The following is a 22,363-nucleotide window of genomic DNA, read 5'->3' on the forward strand; positions in this document are numbered from 1 at the left end:
ACAATATTGTATTTTGCATTAAGCTGAACTGGACAGTCAACATTTATATGTTGATTGGAGATGTAAGATAAAGTACAACATTGGTTGGATAAGGTTTCTAAATATTGATCACACTTTACAGATGGGTAAGTAAATTAGATTGTTTGGGATTACATTTAATGTGTCTAAGGGCCTGGTAAATTAGAAGCAAAGCTGGATAGGTTCTCCTGCTGCTGATAAACTTGTTTTTGCCAGACACAGAGTGGGACACTGACAGGGTTGGTATTTTGTGTCAAGCTTTAGCAGCTCTCTCAAACTTGCTGTTTATTTAAAGCAAGTCCTAAACATTTTTGGGCATCCCACCAGAACTGTCAGTCCCTAGCTGACCTTCATATGTCCCTTTTGGATATCCTTTCTAATCCTTCAGCCAGTCTACAAGAGCAGTGAAACCACTGCTTTAATATTATAAACATTCCCAATTAAATATGAAAATAACATTTGAGCAGCAGATGACAGCTGGAGCTGGGAAGGGACACTACTCCATCCATTGTAGAAATGGTAGTTTAGGATCCACCACAGCTGAGCATCTCTGGGATTTTTGGGGCTCCCCTGAACTCTTTGGGCCCTTGCTGCACACTCTGTATGAGCAGGACCTGTCTTCCCCGTGACTCTGGTGATGTCAAACACAGCCCAGCTGCATGGCCCAGCACAGGATGTGTCAGTGTGATTCTAAGTGCCCTGCTCTTCCAAGGGCTCAGCAGAGACCTCCACTAACACATCTCTGGTTTTGTACCCACTGCATTTCAGAAAGGGTGGCAGGGCAAACGAGGAACTGCACTTGAGCTGAGCAGCAAAAAGCTCTTTTCTGCTCTTCTAGCACCTTGCATTTCTCCTCCATCCATAGGTTTTTTGCTGTGCCAGAACCCTTGTGTGGACAGAACCTGGCTGGAGATGGGGCCCCACAACACAAGGCCACAATACAGGTGGAAATGCTCCTGTAGCCAGCTTCAGGAGCTGCAGGAACCAAAGGGGGCCTCTGCCAGCAAAGCACAAGAGGGAGAACTTTGTTCTGCTAATGCAGATAATATAATAATAAGAATAAAAATAAAAATAATAATAATAATAAGAAGAAGAATAAGAATTTGTATTTCCCCATGTGGCTTCTTACCTACATTCAGCTCCTTCTGCTGCAAAATCAGGGCATGGGAAGGGAGCTGTGGTAGGCAGGGAGGGGAATAGTGGGAGCAAGACACTGGTGGGGAACAACAAGGGAGATGGGAAACCTCCACCAGGGCCTCCAACTGTAACTGTGCAGAGCATTATGGACCCTCCAGGCAGGTGCAAAAGGAATTTTTTTATTGCAAAAGCAAGGCCTATTCAAGCAATTTACTCCAAACATGAAGCTGATGTCTGTCAATCTCCTTCCCACACCCAGGATTACAGTGCCATCACAGAGACACAGACAGCTGAGAGAAGAGGAGGAAGGAATTACCTCACTTTCTTATCCAGACCTCTGAGTAGGAGATGCTAAGAGAGACAGGAGCACAACTGGTACTGTAATTGGGGAGGCAATATGCTGTGGGACAGGTGAAGCTGCTGAGATGTGACTCACTTCAGATTTCCTTGTTTGTGGTAGGAACTGTAGTTTGGAAAGTGAAGACCAATACATGAAAAGAAACAAACAAAAAATAACCAAAAAACCCCACAACACAAACAAAAAATCCCAGCAAAGCAACCAACCAAAAACACCAGACTGAAAAAAAAAAACAACCCAAAACCAACCCCCCCCCCAAACCCTGAACAAATCCAGATCTGTTGCACGGGGAGGAAATTGCTTCTCAGTAAAGTGAATGGTTCCACTGCTCTCTTCACCACTCTGATCCTTGTGAACATAAAACACATCCCCTCCTTAATCTGGGTAAGGAATATCCCAGACATCAGAACAGATTGGCTTTTTACACAAACTATCATGAAGTTCAGATCTCTCTAAAAAATAATTTCCAATCTTCCAGAGCAGCATAGGGTATGACTGACTCTATTTCAGAGGATGTAAATTTATTAAATCTTTCCTAGCACACTTATCTTGCAAAAGTAATGCTGAATGACCACCCTATGTTGAGGCAGCAGCCATCTCTCCTGATTCCAATGGGATGAATGTCTTAAGTTCAGTACAACACTTCCATAGTGCTGTTCATATGATCTTTGAAAACCTTCAGCTCCAAAACCAAGAATTTGATTCCTGTGACTTTTGTCTGGGACTTAACTCTATGACCTTGGGTTTTGAAGCTTTTATCTTTAGGCTAAACTTGTTCTGCTCTTTTATTGCTTCTTTTCTCCATGTTGACTTGCTGTTAGCCCACTGGAATCACATCCTGATTTATTTCACAGAATCACAGAATCAAGTAGGTTGGAAAAGACCTTTGTGATCAAGTCCAACCTGACCTAACACCACCTTATCAACTAAACCATGGCACTGAGTGCCACATCCAGTCTTTTCTTAAACACCTCCAGGGACTTCCTCTTCTTTATTCAAATATCCTTCCTTATCTCTACATTCAGACTTATTCTTCCCACCTTCACTTGCTTTGGCTTTGCTCCATTCTAGTCCTTGGTCATTCTTATCATCTAATTCCCATTTCTGTGACTTCTGTTCCTTTTCAGATGCTTCCTCCTGCACTGGAATTTTCTTCCTCTAGCAGTATCCCTGCCTCTCAGTAAGACCTCTCCTGCTTTTCCACACTGAGGACTCTGAGTGCTTGCAGCAGGCAGGAGCCTGTCACTGACTTCTCTCCATCCCTACATGTTTCCTACGAGACACACTGGCTCTTACTCTTCACTTTTTCTGTGCGAGTCAGCATCTGATGGATTACAGAACCAATGAAGCCCCTTTCATCTCCTTTAGCACACCCTCCCACTTCCCCCCCTTCTCATGCTTTCTTGTCAAATTATTTATAGGACATTGATTCACAGACCTGTTATGTCTAATTATATCCATTCACTTCTAATACGAATCGCAATTCTGTTAGGAGTGAAGATTGCCAGAAATGTTTTGACCTAAGAAAGAGGAGGTGGTGGCTACATATGCAGATCAGATCCTATAAAAGCACCCTGGGATCTGTGTGTCTTGTCCTTTCTCAGAAATCTCTAAGGTAAGAGTTTCAGGGCTTGGGACTAGGGAGGTTGGGAATGAAGGGAAACTGGCTCTGCATTCCACAAGTTCCAGTGCATTCCTACGGATGCTCACATTCGTTCAATGGGTGTCTGCCAGTGTCAGCTGGGATTTTCAGTCTGCTTTCCAACCATCCATTTGTTTTCAGTCTATAAATGTAGTCTGGGGCTCAGCAGTAAGAAGAAAGTTACTTATTCTGTTTCTTAATACTGTTCATCTTCCAATCTGCAGGCCTTTGTCTCACAAAAGGTAAGGTCCTGATTTATTTGCTTTTAAGGGACAGGTCGAGCTGCTGTTAGGCAGGGCTTCTATGCAGGTATGCTGGAAATCCTGGTTGTCGTTATATTTGTGTCCATTGTAGAAATACAGTATGATAATTGGGCTGGACTGATGTTACTTTCGTCACAAGATTCTTAAAAAGTGTGATCTTTAAAGTACTGATCACTGCAGCATTGCCTACACTCTCCCCAGGAATCTCCAGTTGATACCAGATCCTAAAGAAACTGTCCCAAGGCGGGAAAAAACCCCCAAAAATCCATCAGAAAGTACCTTCCAGTTATTTGGGGTGGGTTTTTTGCATGTATCTCAAATATCAAGGCTCACTGGCACTGACTGTGAAGCAACAGGAGAAGAAATAGATATTTAAATAATGTTAATATGTCCTTTTTTCACATGGAAGATTAAGGAATGTGGTTAGAATTTTGTGTATCAAAACATTGAAGTGCTGAAAGCGAGCATTTCAGTCCGAGCTTCCTTATAGGCTTGTTTCTGCCTCTGAAAGTATTGCATAATTGTGTCAAAATTATATAAGCAAATATTTGTAATCATAAGGAACTGAATAAAGGATGATACCTACTTGGATAACTGGAAAAAGAGAGATGGAACTGCATCTAAATTAAATTTTAAATATTTACACTGAGGAAAATAAACTCTTCGTGTTTGCTTTCTACAGTAATCTTTGTTAATTTTGTCAAATGTTGTGACTAGAATATATCCCTCAAAATTATAAAATGTCAACAAGCAATCCTGTAAGGAGTATAAGCAGCATGCTTTGAATCAGTGAAGGAGAATAAGCATAGCATTAATTTCAGGAAATGTCAAACAAAACAATCAAAAGAAAATTGCTTAGTACTTTAAAAAGTCAAACTACTGACACACTACATATATATATATATATATTAATGTATACTAACCTAAAATATATGTTATAGTTTTTGATAGTATCATAGGGATATATTGTGAGAAAAGCATCCAGTGTCTATGAAATAACACAAAGTACAATCTAGGTATTATGTACAAATATAAACTAATATACTGTAATATATAATAACATAATATATATATTGACATAGTATATACTAAGATATATAATATTACAATCTTATTCCTCCTAGGAAGAGTTAGTATTATTCCTGTTAGGAATCTTGTAAGAAAATGTGAAATAATATAAGCAGTGTTAAAATTGCAGGTGAAAATCTGGCACAATTTTTCAGCCTTCTGTGATTATTTTGTGCAATGGTCTCATTTGAGTTATAACATATTAATCAAGTGGAAAAACATGTTGTTAGAGACAAAACCAGTCAGGAAATTGCACCCATTCAGTTGAATTGGTAACACCAAATTGTGTCATGAAGTTTGTCTTTGGCCAAGAAGGAAAAGTAATTTTTTTTGTTGTTGTTGTAAAGATTATTCTTCCTAATATCTAACCTAAACTCATCCTATTTCAGTTGTGAGCCATTCCCTTTTGTTTTATTGCTCCAAGCCCTTGTCTAAAGTTCCCCTTCAAGTCTCTTGGAACTCCTTTAGGGAGTGGAAGGTGGTTGGAAGGTCTCCTTGGAGTCTTTTCTTCTCCAGACGGAACCAACACAGCTCTCTCAGCCTATTTCCAGAGCAGAGGGGCTTTATCCCTTGGAGTATCTCCATGGCTGCCTCTGGATTCACTCCAACAGCTCCATGTCCTTCTTCTCCTGGGACCCCAAATACAAAACCACAGAATGCACTCTTCTGTAAATGCAAATGTCCAGTAGGAGTAAAGAACTGATCACACACAAAAAAAAAAAAATAACAGAAAAAAAATTGCAGAAGAGAACTCTGAATTAGCAGAAAAAGAGAAGGCAATTTGGTTGACACCTAAAGAAGAGCCACCAAATGCGCTCTAGGAGTGTTTCCTTCATCACACACTATTTTAACACATTCTCTGTCCTCACAGATACTTGCTGCATTACGTGTTGTAAGCAGCAGCCATGTCTACGGACGCTGAGATGGCCATCTTTGGGGAGGCTGCTCCTTACCTCCGAAAGTCAGAGAAGGAGAGAATTGAGGCCCAGAACAAACCTTTTGATGCCAAGTCATCTGTCTTCGTGGTACACGCAAAGGAGTCCTATGTGAAGAGCACAATCCAGAGCAGGGAACCAGGAAAAATCACTGTCAAGACTGAAGGCGGTGAGGTGGGTAAAATACAAAACTTATGATCAGCAGTTCATTCCCACTCTGTCTCTCAGCTGACATGCATGTGCCTTCCTGCCCTCTGACAGACCCTGACTGTGAAAGAAGATCAAATCTTCTCCATGAACCCTCCCAAGTATGACAAAATCGAGGACATGGCCATGATGACCCACCTGCACGAACCCGCTGTGCTGTACAACCTCAAAGAGCGTTACGCAGCCTGGATGATCTACGTAAGTGGCAGCAGCAGCTTCCCCTGGGCAGCCTCAGGAGCTGCTGGGCCAGGCTCAGGGGAAGCCAAGGTGCTGTGTCCCTTCCTTGCAGACCTACTCGGGTCTCTTCTGCGTCACTGTCAACCCCTACAAGTGGCTGCCGGTGTACAACCCCGAGGTGGTGTTGGCCTACCGAGGCAAGAAGCGCCAGGAGGCCCCTCCACACATCTTCTCCATCTCTGACAACGCCTATCAGTTCATGCTGACTGGTGAGTGGCTCTGTCTAGTCTTAGGGGCATTGAACCATTAAATTCTCTGAAGGGATTCTCTGTCTCAACAAAGTGAAGAGACTTTTTCAAACCTTTCTCGGATTTGACACACACATCTATTGGAGTTTACCATCTTCATAGTGTTGTTTCTGCTATTTTAAAAGAAAGGCACCTCTGTACTCAGTGATGTGCTTTGGAGGTTCACTTGTTTATGTAAAGCTGACATCAGCAAAATATTAGAATTACCTATGTTTCATTCTTTCTCTGTGGTTTATTGAGTTTTGAGCACTGTGTTTCTGCCTTGTTCACAGATCGGGAGAACCAGTCCATCCTGATCACGTAGGTACCCCCCTGCATGGGTCCCTGGGGGCTGCCCGGTGCCAGGGCAGCTCCTGCCTGACCACGCACCCTCTGCTTCTCTCTTGGCTTTGGCAGCGGAGAATCTGGGGCCGGGAAGACTGTGAACACAAAGCGTGTCATCCAGTACTTTGCAACAATTGCAGCCAGTGGAGACAAGAAGAAGGAGGAGCAGACCTCCGGCAAAATGCAGGTGAGGTCCCAGGGCTAGAAATCTGCAACTATCAAATTTCCTGATGAACTAGATCATGACAAGAAGACTTCTATTCTAGGGGACACTTGAGGATCAAATCATCAGTGCCAACCCACTGCTGGAGGCCTTTGGAAATGCCAAGACCGTGAGGAATGACAACTCCTCACGCTTTGTGAGTTGTTACTCAGCACAACTGTCAACACCAATTTGAATATTCTTGCTGTCCAGGTTGGTAAAATAAATCTCAATTGACTTTCCTGCCACTTTCAGGGTAAATTCATCAGAATCCATTTTGGTGCCACAGGCAAACTGGCTTCTGCTGACATTGAAACATGTAAGACACCCTTCTGGCCTGATCTCCTTTCCCTCCAGCCTTCCCCACTTCTTGTGCTTGACTCTGTCCTACCTTCCTTGCCAGATCTGCTGGAGAAGTCCAGAGTCACTTTCCAGCTCAAGGCGGAAAGGAGCTACCACATCTTTTATCAGATCATGTCCAACAGGAAGCCAGAGCTCATTGGTAGGAAAAATCACTAACTTCTCCAAAGGTCATGGAACAACTTTGAATGCCTTTCCGTGCTGATTGCATTTGACCTGTCTCTGTTTTGTCCTTCTTTTCAGAGATGTTACTGATCACCACCAACCCCTATGACTATCTGTACGTGAGTCAAGGGGAGATCACAGTTCCCAGCATTAACGACCAGGAAGAGCTGATGGCCACCGACGTAAGTAGCAGAAGTTTTCTTAGGTGAGCTTTCATCTCTCTGACCTTTAACAGCTGGGGTACTCACCTTAACAACTCTTTTGTCAGAGTGCCATTGACATCCTGGGCTTCACTCCTGATGAGAAAACAGCCATCTACAAGCTGACAGGGGCTGTCATGCACTATGGGAACCTGAAGTTCAAGCAGAAACAACGAGAGGAGCAGGCAGAGCCTGATGGCACCGAAGGTATCAGCACCACCCATCCCAGAGCACAGGAGATGGTGAACACTCACTGAGTTGAAGGCAGCATGTGAGGGTCAGAATGATTGACTCAGCCTGTGTATTTCCCCAATGCCAGTACTGTAGAATAGCAGAGGGTCCTAGCAAGAGGACTTCTCTGGAGGAACACAACTCAGTGGAACTGGCAGATTATTTTGAACAAAACAAAAAATTAGGTCTAGTGACTCCTAATGCATGCTTCTGTCTTCTGTCAGAGTAGGAATCAGGCAAAGGTAAAGCAAACTTTGCTGCTGCCTTGACGAGAAGCTTCCCAGACTTGACACAGAACCAGGAACAGCTCTCAAGTACTAATGAATAATTATATAATTATAGCAGAGTAGCCTATATACAACCACAGTGTGCATATGTACATACATAGATATCTACAAAACCGAAATTTTCTTCTTGTTTCATCTTTCTAGTTATGAATGTGCCTTAAATGTCTTATTGGAAATAACACATAAAAGGAGCTTCAAATTAGTATCTGTGCATAAATCTTACATAATGAGGTTTGGCCTTCTCACATTGAAGAACCCTGTAAATAGTACTGGTGTTTGCTATCAGCTTCACTGTGGGACAAGACAGGCAGCAAATTGGAAAGTGATGACAGAGTATGTGCTGTGTTGTGATGCTTGCATTTGTAAACTTAGCTGCAGATAAAATGGGAGCTGGGAAAACTGAATGTGTTTGATATTTATCCTTCGGGACAATATAATCTATGAAAGTTGTACAGGATATCCTAGTCATACTTTTGGCATTATACCTCACTAATCTACCTCTCTCTCTCCAATGAGAGGAGACTTTCACTGACTGCAATTTTCAGTGCAGTGTATTTCAATACCAACCATTTTCCTATTCTGTTTATTCAGAAATTGTGACTGTTTGATCTGCCATTTTCATGGCCCTTGGTCCTTTTGTCTGTTTAGCCTATTGCATGTTCACTGTAAAAGTATTGGAATAATATTTACCTTCATTAATCATATAGATTAAATCAGAAAAAATTAGCAAGTCAAGATAAACTACAATATTTTAAAGGACATGGTTAAATATATAAGGCTTCTGTAGAAATCTGAATTACTGCAAGGTCGTTTCACTGGAGAGCTAATATCTGATCCTGCTCTATGCTTGCTTCCTTAGTTGCTGACAAGGCTGCCTACCTGATGGGTCTGAACTCAGCAGACCTGCTCAAGGCCCTCTGCTACCCCCGAGTCAAGGTGGGGAATGAATACGTGACCAAGGGCCAAACTGTGCAGCAGGTAAGAGACAAGTGAAAATAGAAGAAAAAAAATTACTTGAATTAAAAATTTTGAACTCCTCTTCTGCTGCAGATGGTAACTTTCCTTTAACCTTTTCTTAGGTATACAACTCAGTGGGTGCCCTGGCTAAGTCTGTGTTTGAGAAGATGTTCCTGTGGATGGTTGTTCGCATCAACCAGCAGCTGGACACGAAGCAGCCCAGGCAGTACTTCATTGGTGTGCTGGACATTGCTGGCTTTGAGATCTTTGATGTAAGAGGAGGATCTCCATAAAGCTTTCCTGGAAGAGGCATTAGGAAATGGGAATAATTTGGGGGTTAGGGTGTCCTTTATTTCTGCTTTGGGTTATTTCTATTTATTGGATAATCCTACCTTTCCTCTAGGAAAAGTACCCTTCTGGTTCTCATTGCATGTAGTATCCCACAGGGCTGTATTTATTTGTAGATGTTTATTGTTGCATGCAAAAGTGAAAATTGCATTGCAAACTGCTCTGAACAACTGATAAATAACAGCAGAGAGAGACTTTGAGAAAGTTAAAATATGCCTTTTTAAAGGAAGTTTTTGTAAATGCTGAAGCCAGTTTTCCTCTGAATGTTTGGGAATATAGAGGTAATGTGCACAAATTCAAATGAAAAGCTGGACTTGGATCAAGATCTGCAGATCTATTCAGAGCTCAGAAATATGTTGAGACAGTGCCAGGGCCTAAGAGGTTAGATATGTTAGAGGATGAAATATGCCAGTCACATGTCCAGTTCCAGCACTAGCAATTCAAGATTCCAGTCATGGAGATCTTAGTGGGATAAGAATAAAGCCTACTGAAACAAGGACAACATTCCTGGAACTGAAATTCACAGGTAAGTAAATCTTTGCCTTCTGCAGTTCAACAGCCTGGAGCAGCTGTGCATCAACTTCACCAATGAGAAACTGCAACAGTTCTTCAACCACCACATGTTCGTGCTGGAGCAGGAGGAGTACAAGAAGGAGGGGATTGAATGGGAGTTCATTGACTTTGGCATGGACCTGGCTGCCTGCATTGAGCTCATTGAGAAGGTTATTGGCCCCCACATACTTATAGTTTTTCAGTTATAAAATCTCTATTTTTAAGTTTCTGGAGAAATTTTCTGTCTTGTTTTAAAGAAAGAGCATAGAGGAAGTTTAAACTCTTCCTTATATCTGAATGCTACTACTTTCATTCATTTTGCTTTCCATTTCACCAAACATGTCCAAATCAATTCCTTTATTGATCTTTATTACATCTCAACCCTGAATCTTATAGGGGAGCTTGTTTTTGTATAACTGATGTCATAGACACTACAAAATGCCCTTTCTGAGAAACATAAGATTACACATACCAAGGAGGATTTTTTGGTATAACTTTTATCTTCCATTCCTCTTTCTTACATTCATTGCCTCTGTTTCTTCCTTCCACACTTTCTTCACATGTTGCTATTTCTCCCAGCCCATGGGCATCTTCTCCATCCTGGAAGAGGAGTGCATGTTCCCCAAGGCAACTGACACCTCTTTCAAGAACAAGCTCTATGACCAGCACCTGGGCAAGTCCAACAACTTCCAGAAGCCCAAGCCTGGCAAAGGCAAGGCTGAGGCCCACTTCTCCCTGGTGCACTATGCTGGCACAGTGGACTACAACATCTCGGGGTGGCTGGAGAAGAACAAGGACCCTCTGAATGAAACTGTTGTGGGGTTGTATCAGAAGTCATCCCTGAAGACTCTGGCCTTGCTCTTTGCATCTGCTGGTGGGGCAGAAGCAGGTGATTTCTTTGAAATCAGTTCCACTATACTTCATAGAAAAAGAAATTAAAATACTGTAATAATATTTTGCAATGATATTTACATTTCTAAAACTGAAAACCCAAAACCTCATCTACTGTTTGGATCTCAGTCTAATAAAGGATATTACTACTCCCTAGAGACCTTAATAAATCTGTAGGTATTAGAATGAGATAGCTGTACTAGAGCATTAACCCAGTCTAGCTGAGTATCCAGATTTCTGCAATATGGACCATTCTCATATACTTCAGTGAGTAAAATCAAATGTATCAACATGCTGTTAAATTTATACATACCCTTAGATGTAAGGCTACATAAACACAGCATTTGGTGTACTTACTAGCCTTTAGTTTAGTGCTTCAAATATCTTTCTATGCAAAATGTTACATTTTGTTTCCTGACTGCATTTTCTAAATTTCAGCTTGAAGTCATTAGATTTCCTTCTTCTGTCATCTGAAAAATTCAAATATTTTTTGTAACTTTAACCATAGTCTGAGTTTGCAAATTTTGATATAAATTATTATTTTTACTAGAGTTTTTAAGATGAACATATAAGGTTTTTCAGATTCTGTGTGCTTTTGTCGTTCACTTCTTTATAAAAAAATTATTACTTTTTAGAGAGCAGTGGTGGTGGTGGCAAGAAGGGTGCCAAGAAGAAGGGTTCTTCTTTCCAGACTGTCTCGGCTCTCTTCCGGGTACTGTAGAATATTCATTCTAAAATGACCACATTATGAAAAATAACTCAGAAAATTCAATTCAGAAATGCCTTAGATAGATCTAATACATCTTTGTGTTCAGAAAGGATAAAATAATTCGCTTCTAGTAAAGAGGAATTCTTACTGAATCATGGGAAGTATTCTTTCAGAACTGCCCAAAAGTTCTGTAAAAAAAATTACTTATCATGGTTTTACTGAAGTGTTTTTATCTCCACCTAGTATTGAGATTGTGTAAATGACACTTTTAAACCTGAGGCTTTGTTCTTGCTCCTAAGGAAAATTTAAACAAGCTGATGAGCAATTTGAGAAGCACACATCCCCATTTTGTACGGTGTCTTATCCCTAACGAAACAAAAACACCTGGTAAGTTGTTAAAGTTCAGAGGTGTGATATATCTGATCTTCTCTGTGCAGTAAAATGATATACAATTTTGTTCTGTGATTTATTAGGTGCCATGGAGCACGAGCTGGTGCTGCACCAGCTGCGCTGTAACGGCGTGCTGGAAGGGATCAGGATCTGCAGGAAAGGGTTCCCCAGCAGAATCCTCTATGCTGACTTCAAACAGAGGTCAGATTACATTTCATCATCCTCCACCATATCCACAAATGCTGAATCATTTGCATTTCCTAATTGTTTTAAGTAATGTGGAAGTTACCTTTAGGTTTACAAAAATCATTTGTCCAAGTGAGTCATCCAGGTTCTTTCTATAGCTATTGAGAGAAAAAAAAAAGACATTTTCGAAGGGCTATTGTTTATTCCTTATCTTCCTCCAATTCCACAGATACAAGGTGCTTAATGCCAGTGCCATCCCTGAGGGACAGTTCATCGATAGCAAGAAGGCTTCTGAGAAGCTCCTTGGGTCAATCGATGTGGACCACACCCAGTACAAATTTGGACACACCAAGGTACAAACCCCCCCATTCTCTGCCTGCCTGGGCTTTGCTCTCTCTACCTGACAGTGATGTGCTGCAACGTTCCCTCTCTCAAGGTGTTCTTCAAAGCTGGGCTGCTGGGACTCCTGGAGGAGATGAGGGATGAGAAGCTGGCAGAGCTCATCACCCGCACCCAGGCCATGTGTAGGGGTTACCTGATGAGGGTGGAGTTCAAGAAAATGATGGAAAGGAGGTAGATATTGACTTGGCTTGCTGGGCCAATCCTCATCAGATACTAATGGCATGAACAAAACTGAAAATAAGCTACTTCACAAAAAATCTCATTTATTTCTCATTAAGTCAGTTTGTCAATATGATAGTATATCCTGAAAACAGATAAAGTAGTGTGAAATCCTGACTTAGGCAAACAATTTTTTTAATACTTTGTTGCTGAAGTCATTAAATGGCCATATTATATGTATTTTAAGAAACTCAATATAGAGTCTAAGCTAATTATTTTAGGTCACTGCTAAATAAAATAAGAGAAAGACATATTTCTGTCATGAGAGAAGCATCCTCTTCCCTTTGATAAATTTCATAAAAGTGACTGAGTCAACTTACAGAAGTGTTCCTTTTCATTGGCCATATAAATGAGCCAAACACCTGGACTCCAAAACTGTCCATACAAGTTGATACTCTACATAACACTAGAAGGATTTTCAGTGGAAATATATATATATATTGTGATATATATATAAAATGTGATCTAAATATTATTAAGAAATGTATATTGAATAATACATGATAAATATTTTACACATAGAGATGTACAGAACTATATATGTAAACAAATATACTAAATATAGATACTATATACATATATATATACAACTAAGATATATTATGTCTTGAACTTCATATTATATATATTAACATATACTGCTAAATACCTTTTATAGATTTTAAAACATGTATCAAAATATGTTTTGTTATTACCTTTCAGGGAGTCCATCTTCTGCATCCAGTACAACGTTCGTTCATTCATGAATGTCAAACACTGGCCATGGATGAAGCTGTTCTTCAAGATCAAGCCCTTGCTGAAGAGTGCAGAGTCTGAGAAGGAGATGGCCAACATGAAGGAAGAGTTTGAGAAAACCAAGGAGGAGCTTGCAAAGTCTGAGGCAAAGAGGAAGGAGCTGGAAGAGAAAATGGTGGCCCTGGTGCAGGAGAAAAATGACCTGCAGCTCCAAGTGCAAGCTGTGAGTATTGCTAAAATTTTTTTGATTTGTGATGTCCTATATAAAATCATGCCAAATGTCTCAGTAAAGACATATTATCCAAAAATATAAATTATTTTTAAAAACAAAAACATATTTTATAAAATGAGAAGAAAAACCACATTCAATTGCTACCTTAATCTTTACAGAACTTTATATACTTTACAATTTTGATACGTCACCAACCGACCCAATTAAGGTTGTCTGGAGATCCAATTAACACATTTTGTTTGGAGAATCCTAAGTGAATTCAGACGGAGTAGGAAGAGCTGAGAGTGTCAGGCATTTATCAGGCATTTATGGTCCCTGTCTCTTCAAGAAAAATGGTGATGAAAGTTCAATGATTACCTTCTTCCCCGGAAATAGGAAGGTAGCAACAATAATGTCCTTAAAACTGTATTAACAAGCAAGTAATTGGATTATTTGTTGGCATTGAGATGTCTAGAGCCTAAAAGTACATCAGAGCCATTAGCCTCAGGTTGAAAACTGTTTTATTTAAATGAATCATGCAGGAAGCTGATGGTTTGGCTGATGCTGAGGAAAGGTGTGACCAGCTCATCAAAACCAAAATCCAGCTGGAAGCCAAAATTAAGGAGCTGACAGAGAGAGCAGAAGAAGAAGAAGAGATGAATGCTGAGCTGACAGCCAAGAAGAGGAAGCTGGAGGATGAATGTTCAGAGCTGAAGAAAGATATTGATGACCTTGAGCTAACACTGGCCAAGGTGGAGAAGGAAAAACATGCCACCGAAAACAAGGTATGAGGTAGAACCTGTCACTCGCACTCTGGAAAAACTTGTCTTGTTAGAAAGATTTAAGCACCATTTTCTGTCTGTGCTTGCTCCTTTCTTCTCAAAGGTGAAAAACCTGACTGAGGAGATGGCAGCTCTGGATGAGACCATTGCCAAGCTGACAAAGGAGAAGAAAGCCCTCCAAGAGGCCCATCAGCAGACCCTGGATGACCTGCAGGCAGAGGAAGACAAAGTCAATACTCTGACCAAAGCCAAGACCAAGCTGGAACAGCAAGTGGATGATGTAAGCACACAGACATAGAGCAGGAACAGGACAGGTATGGAGTCCAGCCTGGCTGGCAGAGCCCTGATGGTCTTGTGTTTAGCTGGAAGGGTCCCTGGAGCAAGAGAAGAAACTGCGCATGGACCTGGAGAGAGCAAAGAGGAAACTGGAAGGAGACCTGAAGCTGGCCCAGGACAGCATCATGGATTTGGAGAATGATAAGCAGCAGCTGGATGAGAAACTGAAGAAGTAAGTGTGGCTCTGGGGCACCTGAGTGCTGGGCTGCAGCATTTGTCTCTTTTCTTGGAGCTCTAACATGGTTCCCTTGGCCCAAAGGAAAGACTTTGAAATCAGCCAGATCCAGGGCAAGATCGAGGATGAACAGGCCCTTGGCATGCAATTTCAGAAGAAGATCAAGGAGCTGCAGGCAAGTGTCTGTTCCTTCCCCTGCCTTGCTCAGGCTCAGCTCAGGCAGGAGGAGGGCACGGCTGTGAAGGGTCCCTGCTGTTCTGCAGGCCCGCATTGAGGAGCTGGAGGAGGAAATTGAGGCAGAGCGAACCTCTCGCGCTAAAGCAGAGAAGCATCGCTCTGACCTGTCCAGGGAGCTGGAGGAGATCAGCGAGCGCCTGGAAGAAGCAGGAGGGGCCACAGCAGCTCAGGTGGAGATGAACAAGAAGCGTGAGGCAGAGTTCCAGAAGATGCGCCGTGACCTGGAAGAGGCCACGCTGCAGCACGAAGCCACGGCTGCCGCCCTGCGCAAGAAGCACGCGGACAGCACAGCTGAGCTGGGCGAGCAGATCGACAACCTGCAACGCGTGAAGCAGAAGCTGGAGAAGGAGAAGAGTGAGCTGAAGATGGAGATTGACGACTTGGCCAGCAACATGGAGTCTGTCTCCAAAGCCAAGGTGAGTAAATATTTCTTCTCATTGATTCAAACATAATCAGATATTTATATTTTACCATAGAAATTTTAGTTAGTCATATTTTAGAATAAACTATTGGTCTTTGAAATGTCTATGTGTGTTTAAACATTTCAGTATTATTTAAATCATTTGATCATACTAATTCATCTGCCCTACAATGGGCATGGAACATACAGGTGTTGGAACTGGAGACACAAACTTCATGGAAATATATATTAGTTAACTGAGAAATTTTGGCTTCTGAATCCTTCTTTCTTCCTTTATAAGACATCACATGCTCACAAATTATTTGCTGGGCCATTAAACATCTTTCCTTCTGTTCCTCATGCAAACAGGCAAATCTGGAGAAGATGTGTCGTTCCCTAGAAGATCAACTCAGTGAGATTAAGACAAAGGAGGAGGAACAGCAGCGCATAATTAATGACATCAGTGCTCAAAGAGCTCGGCTACAAACAGAATCTGGTAAAACATTTGTGTTTTTAAGAGAATACTGTATATTACCAGGCTCTTTAAAGAAAAAAAAGTAAAACTCACCTGGGGTCTTGGAGGATTGGACATGAACTAAGTTGAACCTGAGTCAAAAATGTGTTTTGTGAGGAAGCTGGTCAATAGAACCCTGAGAGAATCCTGAGTTGCGTTAGGAGAAGCATTGCCAACGGGTTAGTGGAGAATGATTGCTCCACCTACTCAGCACGAGACCTTGCCTGGGTTGCTTGGCCTTGTTAAACCTCCTGAGATTCCCATCGGCCACAATCCCTCTGGATGGCACTGTGGTGTTCATTCTGTAAACTCAAGGCTTAATGCAAACATAGAGTAAGGCTGCTGGGATTTTACACAATGTGTCATTTCTAGCCTCTATGAGATGTGGTTATCAGTGATTAGGAATCCAGGAAAGAAGTAAAAGTTTGTTTAACTCAAAATATTTGTATACGGGCATTTACTGTCAAGATTGATACTTTTACTTAAGTCATAACAAGTTTTTTTTACTCATCTGAACACTCTCAGGTGAATTTTCGCGCCAGGTAGATGAGAAAGATGCTCTGATTTCTCAGCTGTCAAGAGGAAAACAGGCTTTCACCCAACAGATTGAGGAACTCAAAAGGCATCTGGAGGAAGAGATAAAGGTACGAAGGCTCTCCAAATTCTGAGTTGTCCATTGGACTCCTTCTGTCTAGGAGGAGCTTTAGATATGAATGAAATTACAGAATTAAGACAAAACGGAGGAAAAAACCACTTAAGTAATATAGTGCAAGCCTTGCCATACTAGTTTTGTTCTTCCTTCCCTGCAGTCTATATGTTAATTGTTTTGAAGATTCCCAGACTCCACATTTTCCTTCAATAGCTTGCCATTACTCACAGCAGAATCAGAGCACACCAGCACTTCTGTCAGGAGATCTCCCAGGATATTTCCATTCATTTTCCAACTGTTTGTTTTTTCACCAAGGCCAAGAACGCCCTGGCCCACGCCCTGCAGTCTGCTCGCCATGACTGTGACTTGCTCCGGGAGCAATATGAGGAGGAGCAGGAGGCCAAGGGGGAGCTGCAGCGAGCCCTGTCCAAGGCAAATGGTGAAGTGGCCCAGTGGAGAACCAAATACGAGACGGACGCGATTCAGCGCACGGAGGAGCTCGAGGAGGCCAAGTACGTGGGGAAGCAGAATGGCAAATGACCGGAGAAGACTGAAACTGGTCATGGGAAATCAGAATCTCCGAGAGTGGGTTAAGATAAGAATGGGAGGGAAGCAAGGATATTGTGTCTTTGTAAAAAAAGGGGAGAGAGGGAGGGAGAGAAAAAGAGAGATATTGAAATGGAAGATATAGGCTTTACGGCTAGAAGGACTAAGTCAGGCCTAACTGCCCCTAAGTGAAAAGACAAAGCAGTGATAGTTCTTGTTGGCTGCATGCACTCATGGACAATAGAAAACATTGTGGAAAGCATTTGAATCAAAACCTCCAAAGTGACAAACTCATGACAGTAAAAAACTGACAGCATCCAAGCTCTAACATGGCACTGTGCTTGTCTCCTCCCAGGAAGAAGCTGGCCCAGCGCCTGCAGGATGCAGAGGAACATGTTGAGGCTGTCAATGCCAAATGTGCCTCCCTGGAAAAGACAAAGCAGAGGCTGCAGAATGAAGTGGAGGACCTGATGATTGACGTGGAGAGATCCAATGCTGCCTGTGCTGCTCTGGATAAGAAGCAGAAGAACTTTGACAAGGTCTTTTGGCCTCCAGCACCAGCACTCCTGGCCAGAGCAGGGCCCCGTGATGGCCACAGCCCTACTCACCCCCCGTTTCTCTTCAGATCCTGGCAGAATGGAAGCAGAAGTATGAGGAAACGCAGGCTGAGCTGGAGGCCTCGCAGAAGGAGTCGCGCTCTCTCAGCACGGAGCTGTTCAAGATGAAGAATGCCTATGAGGAGTCCTTGGACCACCTGGAAACAATGAAGCGGGAGAACAAGAACTTGCAGCGTAAGTCCCTGGCCCTCTCCTCCTCCCTGGTCTTTCTCACTATCAGCCATTACCAGCATTGTTCATGGGTCTGTGCCTGCAGGTCTGCAGAGATGCCTGTCATCCTGGTGGGACAGGGCCCTTCCCATTCTGCTCTGTGCCTGACCAAGCCATTGATCTTTGTTCCCACAGAGGAGATTTCCGACCTCACAGAGCAGATTGCAGAGGGAGGAAAGGCAATTCATGAGCTGGAGAAAGTGAAAAAGCAGATTGAGCAGGAGAAATCTGAAATCCAGGCTGCTCTGGAGGAAGCTGAGGTACACAGCATTGTTTCTTGGTGTCTTATGTGTCTTCAAGCTCTATCTTGCTTATCTCATTCTGAGACAAAAGAGGAGAAGAGGTCTTATAAAAGTAGAGATAGTATCTAAACATAGCACTCTTTTTACTCAGAGCTTCAGGTTCAAAACTTGTCACACGAAAAGTATTCTTATTTCTTCTTGTCCAGGCCTCCCTGGAACATGAGGAGGGGAAGATCCTGCGCCTGCAGCTTGAGCTCAACCAAGTGAAGTCTGAGATTGACAGGAAGATAGCAGAGAAAGATGAGGAGATTGAACAAATGAAGAGAAACCACCTGCGAGTTGTGGACTCGATGCAGAGCACCCTGGATGCTGAGATCAGGAGCAGGAATGAAGCCCTGAGGCTGAAGAAGAAGATGGAGGGAGACCTGAATGAAATAGAAATCCAGCTGAGCCATGCCAACCGCCAGGCTGCAGAGGCACAGAAGAATCTGAGAAACACCCAGGGAGTGCTCAAGGTCTGTTGAACAGAAATTGCTGACAGAGAAATATCTTGATTAATACTTTCAGTCCACAGGACCTCTAAATCTGCTTATAATTTCTTTCAATGGCTCTACAGGACACACAGCTGCACTTGGACGATGCTCTCAGGACACAGGAGGACCTGAAGGAGCAGGTGGCCATGGTGGAGCGCAGAGCAAACCTGCTGCAGGCTGAAGTTGAGGAGCTCCGGGCAGCCCTGGAGCAGACCGAGCGGTCGAGGAAATTGGCTGAGCAGGAATTAATGGACGCCAGTGAGCGCGTGCAGCTCCTCCACAGCCAGGTGAGGTCATTTGGTGAACACTTTTATGCTTTATTCCAGTCACCACTCAATACTCAACTTGGAGGAAGAAAGTCCTCTTTTCTGGAATATTCATCATGTTACTAAAAAAAATCGTTGCTGGAAAAAAATGAGTGCATTGGTGACTTTTCCCTTACTCTATTTTTATTACTTTCCTATGCCAGCCATGGTGGATGAGATGTAGCACAGATTATGTTTCTAAGCACTTATTCAAATTAATGAAATATGGAGAAAGAAAAAAACCAAAATATCTTTTCACCAATGAAAAGAAATTTTACTAGAAAAATCTCTGATATTGCTTTTCCACATAATTATGTCTTAAATTATTGAGAATCCTGTAATGTTTTTGATTTCAAATAATGAACTTACGAAAATGAACCTCTGATGCTGCTCAACAGAACACCAGCCTGATCAACACCAAGAAGAAGCTGGAAACAGACATTGCCCAGATCCAGAGTGAAATGGAGGATACCATCCAGGAAGCCCGCAATGCTGAGGAGAAGGCCAAGAAGGCCATCACAGATGTGAGTTGGGTGCTCCTGGCATTGATGATGATGAGTCTACTCTCCCCAAAAAAAAAGTCTCAAAATGGCTTTGACCTTTTGCTCTGATCAGGCGGCCATGATGGCAGAAGAGCTGAAGAAGGAGCAGGACACCAGTGCCCACCTGGAGAGGATGAAGAAGAACCTGGACCAGACAGTGAAGGACCTGCAGCACCGTCTGGATGAGGCCGAGCAGCTGGCACTGAAGGGAGGGAAGAAGCAGATCCAGAAGCTGGAGGCCAGGGTGTGTAGGGCTGGGGCTGTGCCTGAGTGAGTGTGTCCCTCCTTGGAGAGACATTGCCAGGGCAGCTGCAGGGATGGGCTTGTCCTTGCAGGTGCGGGAGCTGGAAGGGGAGGTTGATGCTGAGCAGAAGCGCAGCGCTGAAGCCGTGAAGGGTGTGCGCAAGTACGAGCGGAGGGTGAAGGAACTCACCTACCAGGTAAGGCAGGAATCTTCTTCATGTTGATATACTCCTATTCCTGGTACCTAAAATGTAGCCCTGAGGGATTTCTCTCTGTCCTGAGTCTCACATACAAAAAGGAAAATAATGAAAGCACCAGAAGATTACTATCTTTCTAGTCATCTTAACAATATACAGCTTATCAAATCTGTCTTACTGGGCAGCAAAATCAAATAGAATTGTTACTTGTTATTTCATGTAGAGGAGGGTAAAAGAGATGCTTCTCTGTCTTGTCATTCTCTTTAGTCTGAGGAAGACAGGAAAAATGTTCTCAGGCTGCAGGATCTGGTGGACAAACTGCAAACTAAGGTGAAAGCTTACAAGAGACAAGCTGAGGAGGCTGTGAGTATCACTGTGTTCAGTCAGTCCTCATCCAGATGGAAGTGGGATTCTGTGTTGGTGTTTCTCCCTGTGTAGCTCTGTTTGAACCCAGCTCAACATTGTGGTAGTAGGTCTTTGTATCATTTCACTTTCTTTATTTCACATTTTCACCTAGCAGTTTTACAGTAGAATTTTGTTATCAATTATTTTAACATCTATTTTATGCTTCCTCCTATCTTCAGGAGGAGCTGTCCAATGTCAACCTGTCCAAGTTCCGCAAGATCCAGCACGAGCTGGAGGAGGCCGAGGAGCGGGCTGACATTGCAGAGTCACAGGTCAACAAGCTCCGAGCCAAGAGCCGCGAGATCAGCAAGAAGGCAGAAAGTGAAGAGTAAATGCCTCCAGTGCTGTAAAGTGAGAGAATTGCACAAAATGTGACGTTCTATCACTTTTATTTGTAGTCACGGCTTTGTCCTTCATTAATCTGTAGATGAGTAATGCCTACATAATAAAATTTGTAGAGCTTATGCCATGTAAATAATGAGAAGTTGAGTGTTGCATTTTGATCATTACCCTGAATTCTTCTAAGCTTTACATACATTTTTCCTTGCTTCTTTTAAACTTATTTATTCAATGAAAAATCTTGCTTCAGGTATTTCAAGGTGTTTCAACCACTTTTAAAGTGGTCCAATCAGACCTGCTTTTTTCTCACCAGGAAATTTCATCTAATACTTCCTTAGCTGAGAAAATATGTTTTTCTCTGGAACAGAATGTCATTATCCCTTCTAACTATTGCTTTAGGAATAAAATAAATATTGTCTCAAATGTTCTGGCCAAACAATAAGAACTTATTGCACCTTCCTACCTACTCCCACCTAATCTTTGATTATTGTTTTAATTCTTGTGTCTTCTTTGCAAGATCTTACTTCAAGTCAAATTCCTTCAATCCTTCAAGTCACTTTGGAACATAATTTAGAAGACATTTAAACCTAAAATGAAATTTAGTTTCAACTTTTGTTCATGAAAGTGTTGTGCAAACCAACATTCCCAGGGCAGCATAGCCAGCAACCTCATATAGTCAGTTGGTCATTGTCTATATTCTGTTTCCAAAACTACCCTGAATTTTATAAACTGGTCAGGCAGACTCTTACCTCCTATGAAGTCTCCAGTGTAATCCTGATAACTTTGTCCAGTGTGGCCTCACTCAAAATGTGGATTTTCCTTCTTTGTGGATATCAGCAAACATCGGAGAAATCCATGGCCACCTCTTAAAAACCACATTGATGGTTCAGTGTTGTTTCATGCTAATGCACCCCAAAGTGATCTGTTAACAAGAGCCTGGGTTACTCTCCTCTCCTGTCATGGTTTGTACTATCAGGGACACCACCTTCCACTAGACCAGGCTGCTCCAGACTCATCCAACCTGGCCTTGAACACTTCCAGGGATGGGACAGCCACAGCTTCTTTGGGCAACCTGTGCCAGGCCCTCAGCATCCTCACAGGTGCTTCCTAATATCCCATCTAAACCTACTCTCTTTCAGTGGGAAGCTGTTGCCCTTTGTCCTGTCCCTCCATCCCTTTTCCCCAGTCCCTCTCCAGCTCTCCTGGAGCCCATTTAGGCCCTGGAAGGAGCTCTCAGGTCTCCCTGGGGTGTTCCCTTCTCCAGGTGATCATCCCCAGCTCTCCCAACCTGGCTCCAGAGCAGAGGGGCAGCACCATGACCTCCTCTGGGCTCTCTCCAGCAGCTCCAGGTCCTTCCAGTGCTGGGCCCCAGGGCTGGGACAGCTCTGCAGGTGGGGTCTCACCTGAGTGGGGCAGCACCCCTCCTTGACCAGCTGCTCACACTGGGGGCTCAGCCCAGCACAGAGGGGGTTTCTGGGCTCCAGTACACATGGCCATGTTGGGCTTCTTGTCAACCAATACCCCAAAGTCCTTCTCCTCAGGGCTGCTGCTGATTCATTCCTCACCCAGCCTGCAGATGTGCCTGGGAAGGCAGCTAATGCATTCATAT

At 42.8% G+C, this 22,363-nt stretch overlaps 1 protein-coding gene across 1 annotated transcript; it reads left to right on the forward strand.

Moving 5' to 3' along the window:
* The first annotated feature begins 3,025 nt into the window (after window positions 1-3,025).
* On the forward strand, window positions 3,026-20,893 carry LOC132336695 (myosin-1B). Its single transcript, XM_059864468.1, has 39 exons — window positions 3,026-3,128; window positions 5,358-5,595; window positions 5,683-5,826; window positions 5,918-6,074; window positions 6,386-6,413; window positions 6,510-6,624; window positions 6,704-6,796; window positions 6,895-6,958; window positions 7,043-7,141; window positions 7,243-7,346; window positions 7,433-7,571; window positions 8,742-8,860; window positions 8,962-9,111; window positions 9,739-9,909; window positions 10,319-10,628; window positions 11,266-11,342; window positions 11,639-11,726; window positions 11,813-11,930; window positions 12,145-12,268; window positions 12,352-12,488; window positions 13,239-13,494; window positions 14,025-14,267; window positions 14,368-14,544; window positions 14,627-14,772; window positions 14,860-14,950; window positions 15,039-15,428; window positions 15,782-15,908; window positions 16,452-16,570; window positions 16,891-17,087; window positions 17,477-17,660; window positions 17,747-17,912; window positions 18,084-18,208; window positions 18,397-18,705; window positions 18,807-19,010; window positions 19,427-19,552; window positions 19,644-19,814; window positions 19,906-20,010; window positions 20,278-20,373; window positions 20,595-20,893. The coding sequence occupies exons 2-39, from the start codon at window positions 5,392-5,394 to the stop codon at window positions 20,745-20,747; spliced, it is 5,826 nt and encodes a 1,941-aa protein (XP_059720451.1). The 5' UTR covers window positions 3,026-3,128; window positions 5,358-5,391; the 3' UTR covers window positions 20,748-20,893.
* The last annotated feature ends 1,470 nt before the right edge of the window (window positions 20,894-22,363 follow it).

The sequence above is a fragment of the Haemorhous mexicanus genome, chromosome 20 (assembly GCF_027477595.1).
Source record: "Haemorhous mexicanus isolate bHaeMex1 chromosome 20, bHaeMex1.pri, whole genome shotgun sequence".
NCBI classification, from domain to species: Eukaryota; Metazoa; Chordata; class Aves; order Passeriformes; family Fringillidae; genus Haemorhous; species Haemorhous mexicanus.

Excerpts from the sequence above, each read along its gene's own strand:
- LOC132336695 (XM_059864468.1), top strand. The coding sequence starts at position 5,392 with ATGTCTACGGACGCTGAGATGGCCATCTTTGGGGAGGCTGCTCCTTAC. Across the intron at positions 11,931-12,144 it reads TATGCTGACTTCAAACAGAG|ATACAAGGTGCTTAATGCCA; the intron begins GTCAGATTACAT and ends CCAATTCCACAG. Across the intron at positions 18,209-18,396 it reads CTGCTCTGGAGGAAGCTGAG|GCCTCCCTGGAACATGAGGA; the intron begins GTACACAGCATT and ends CTTCTTGTCCAG.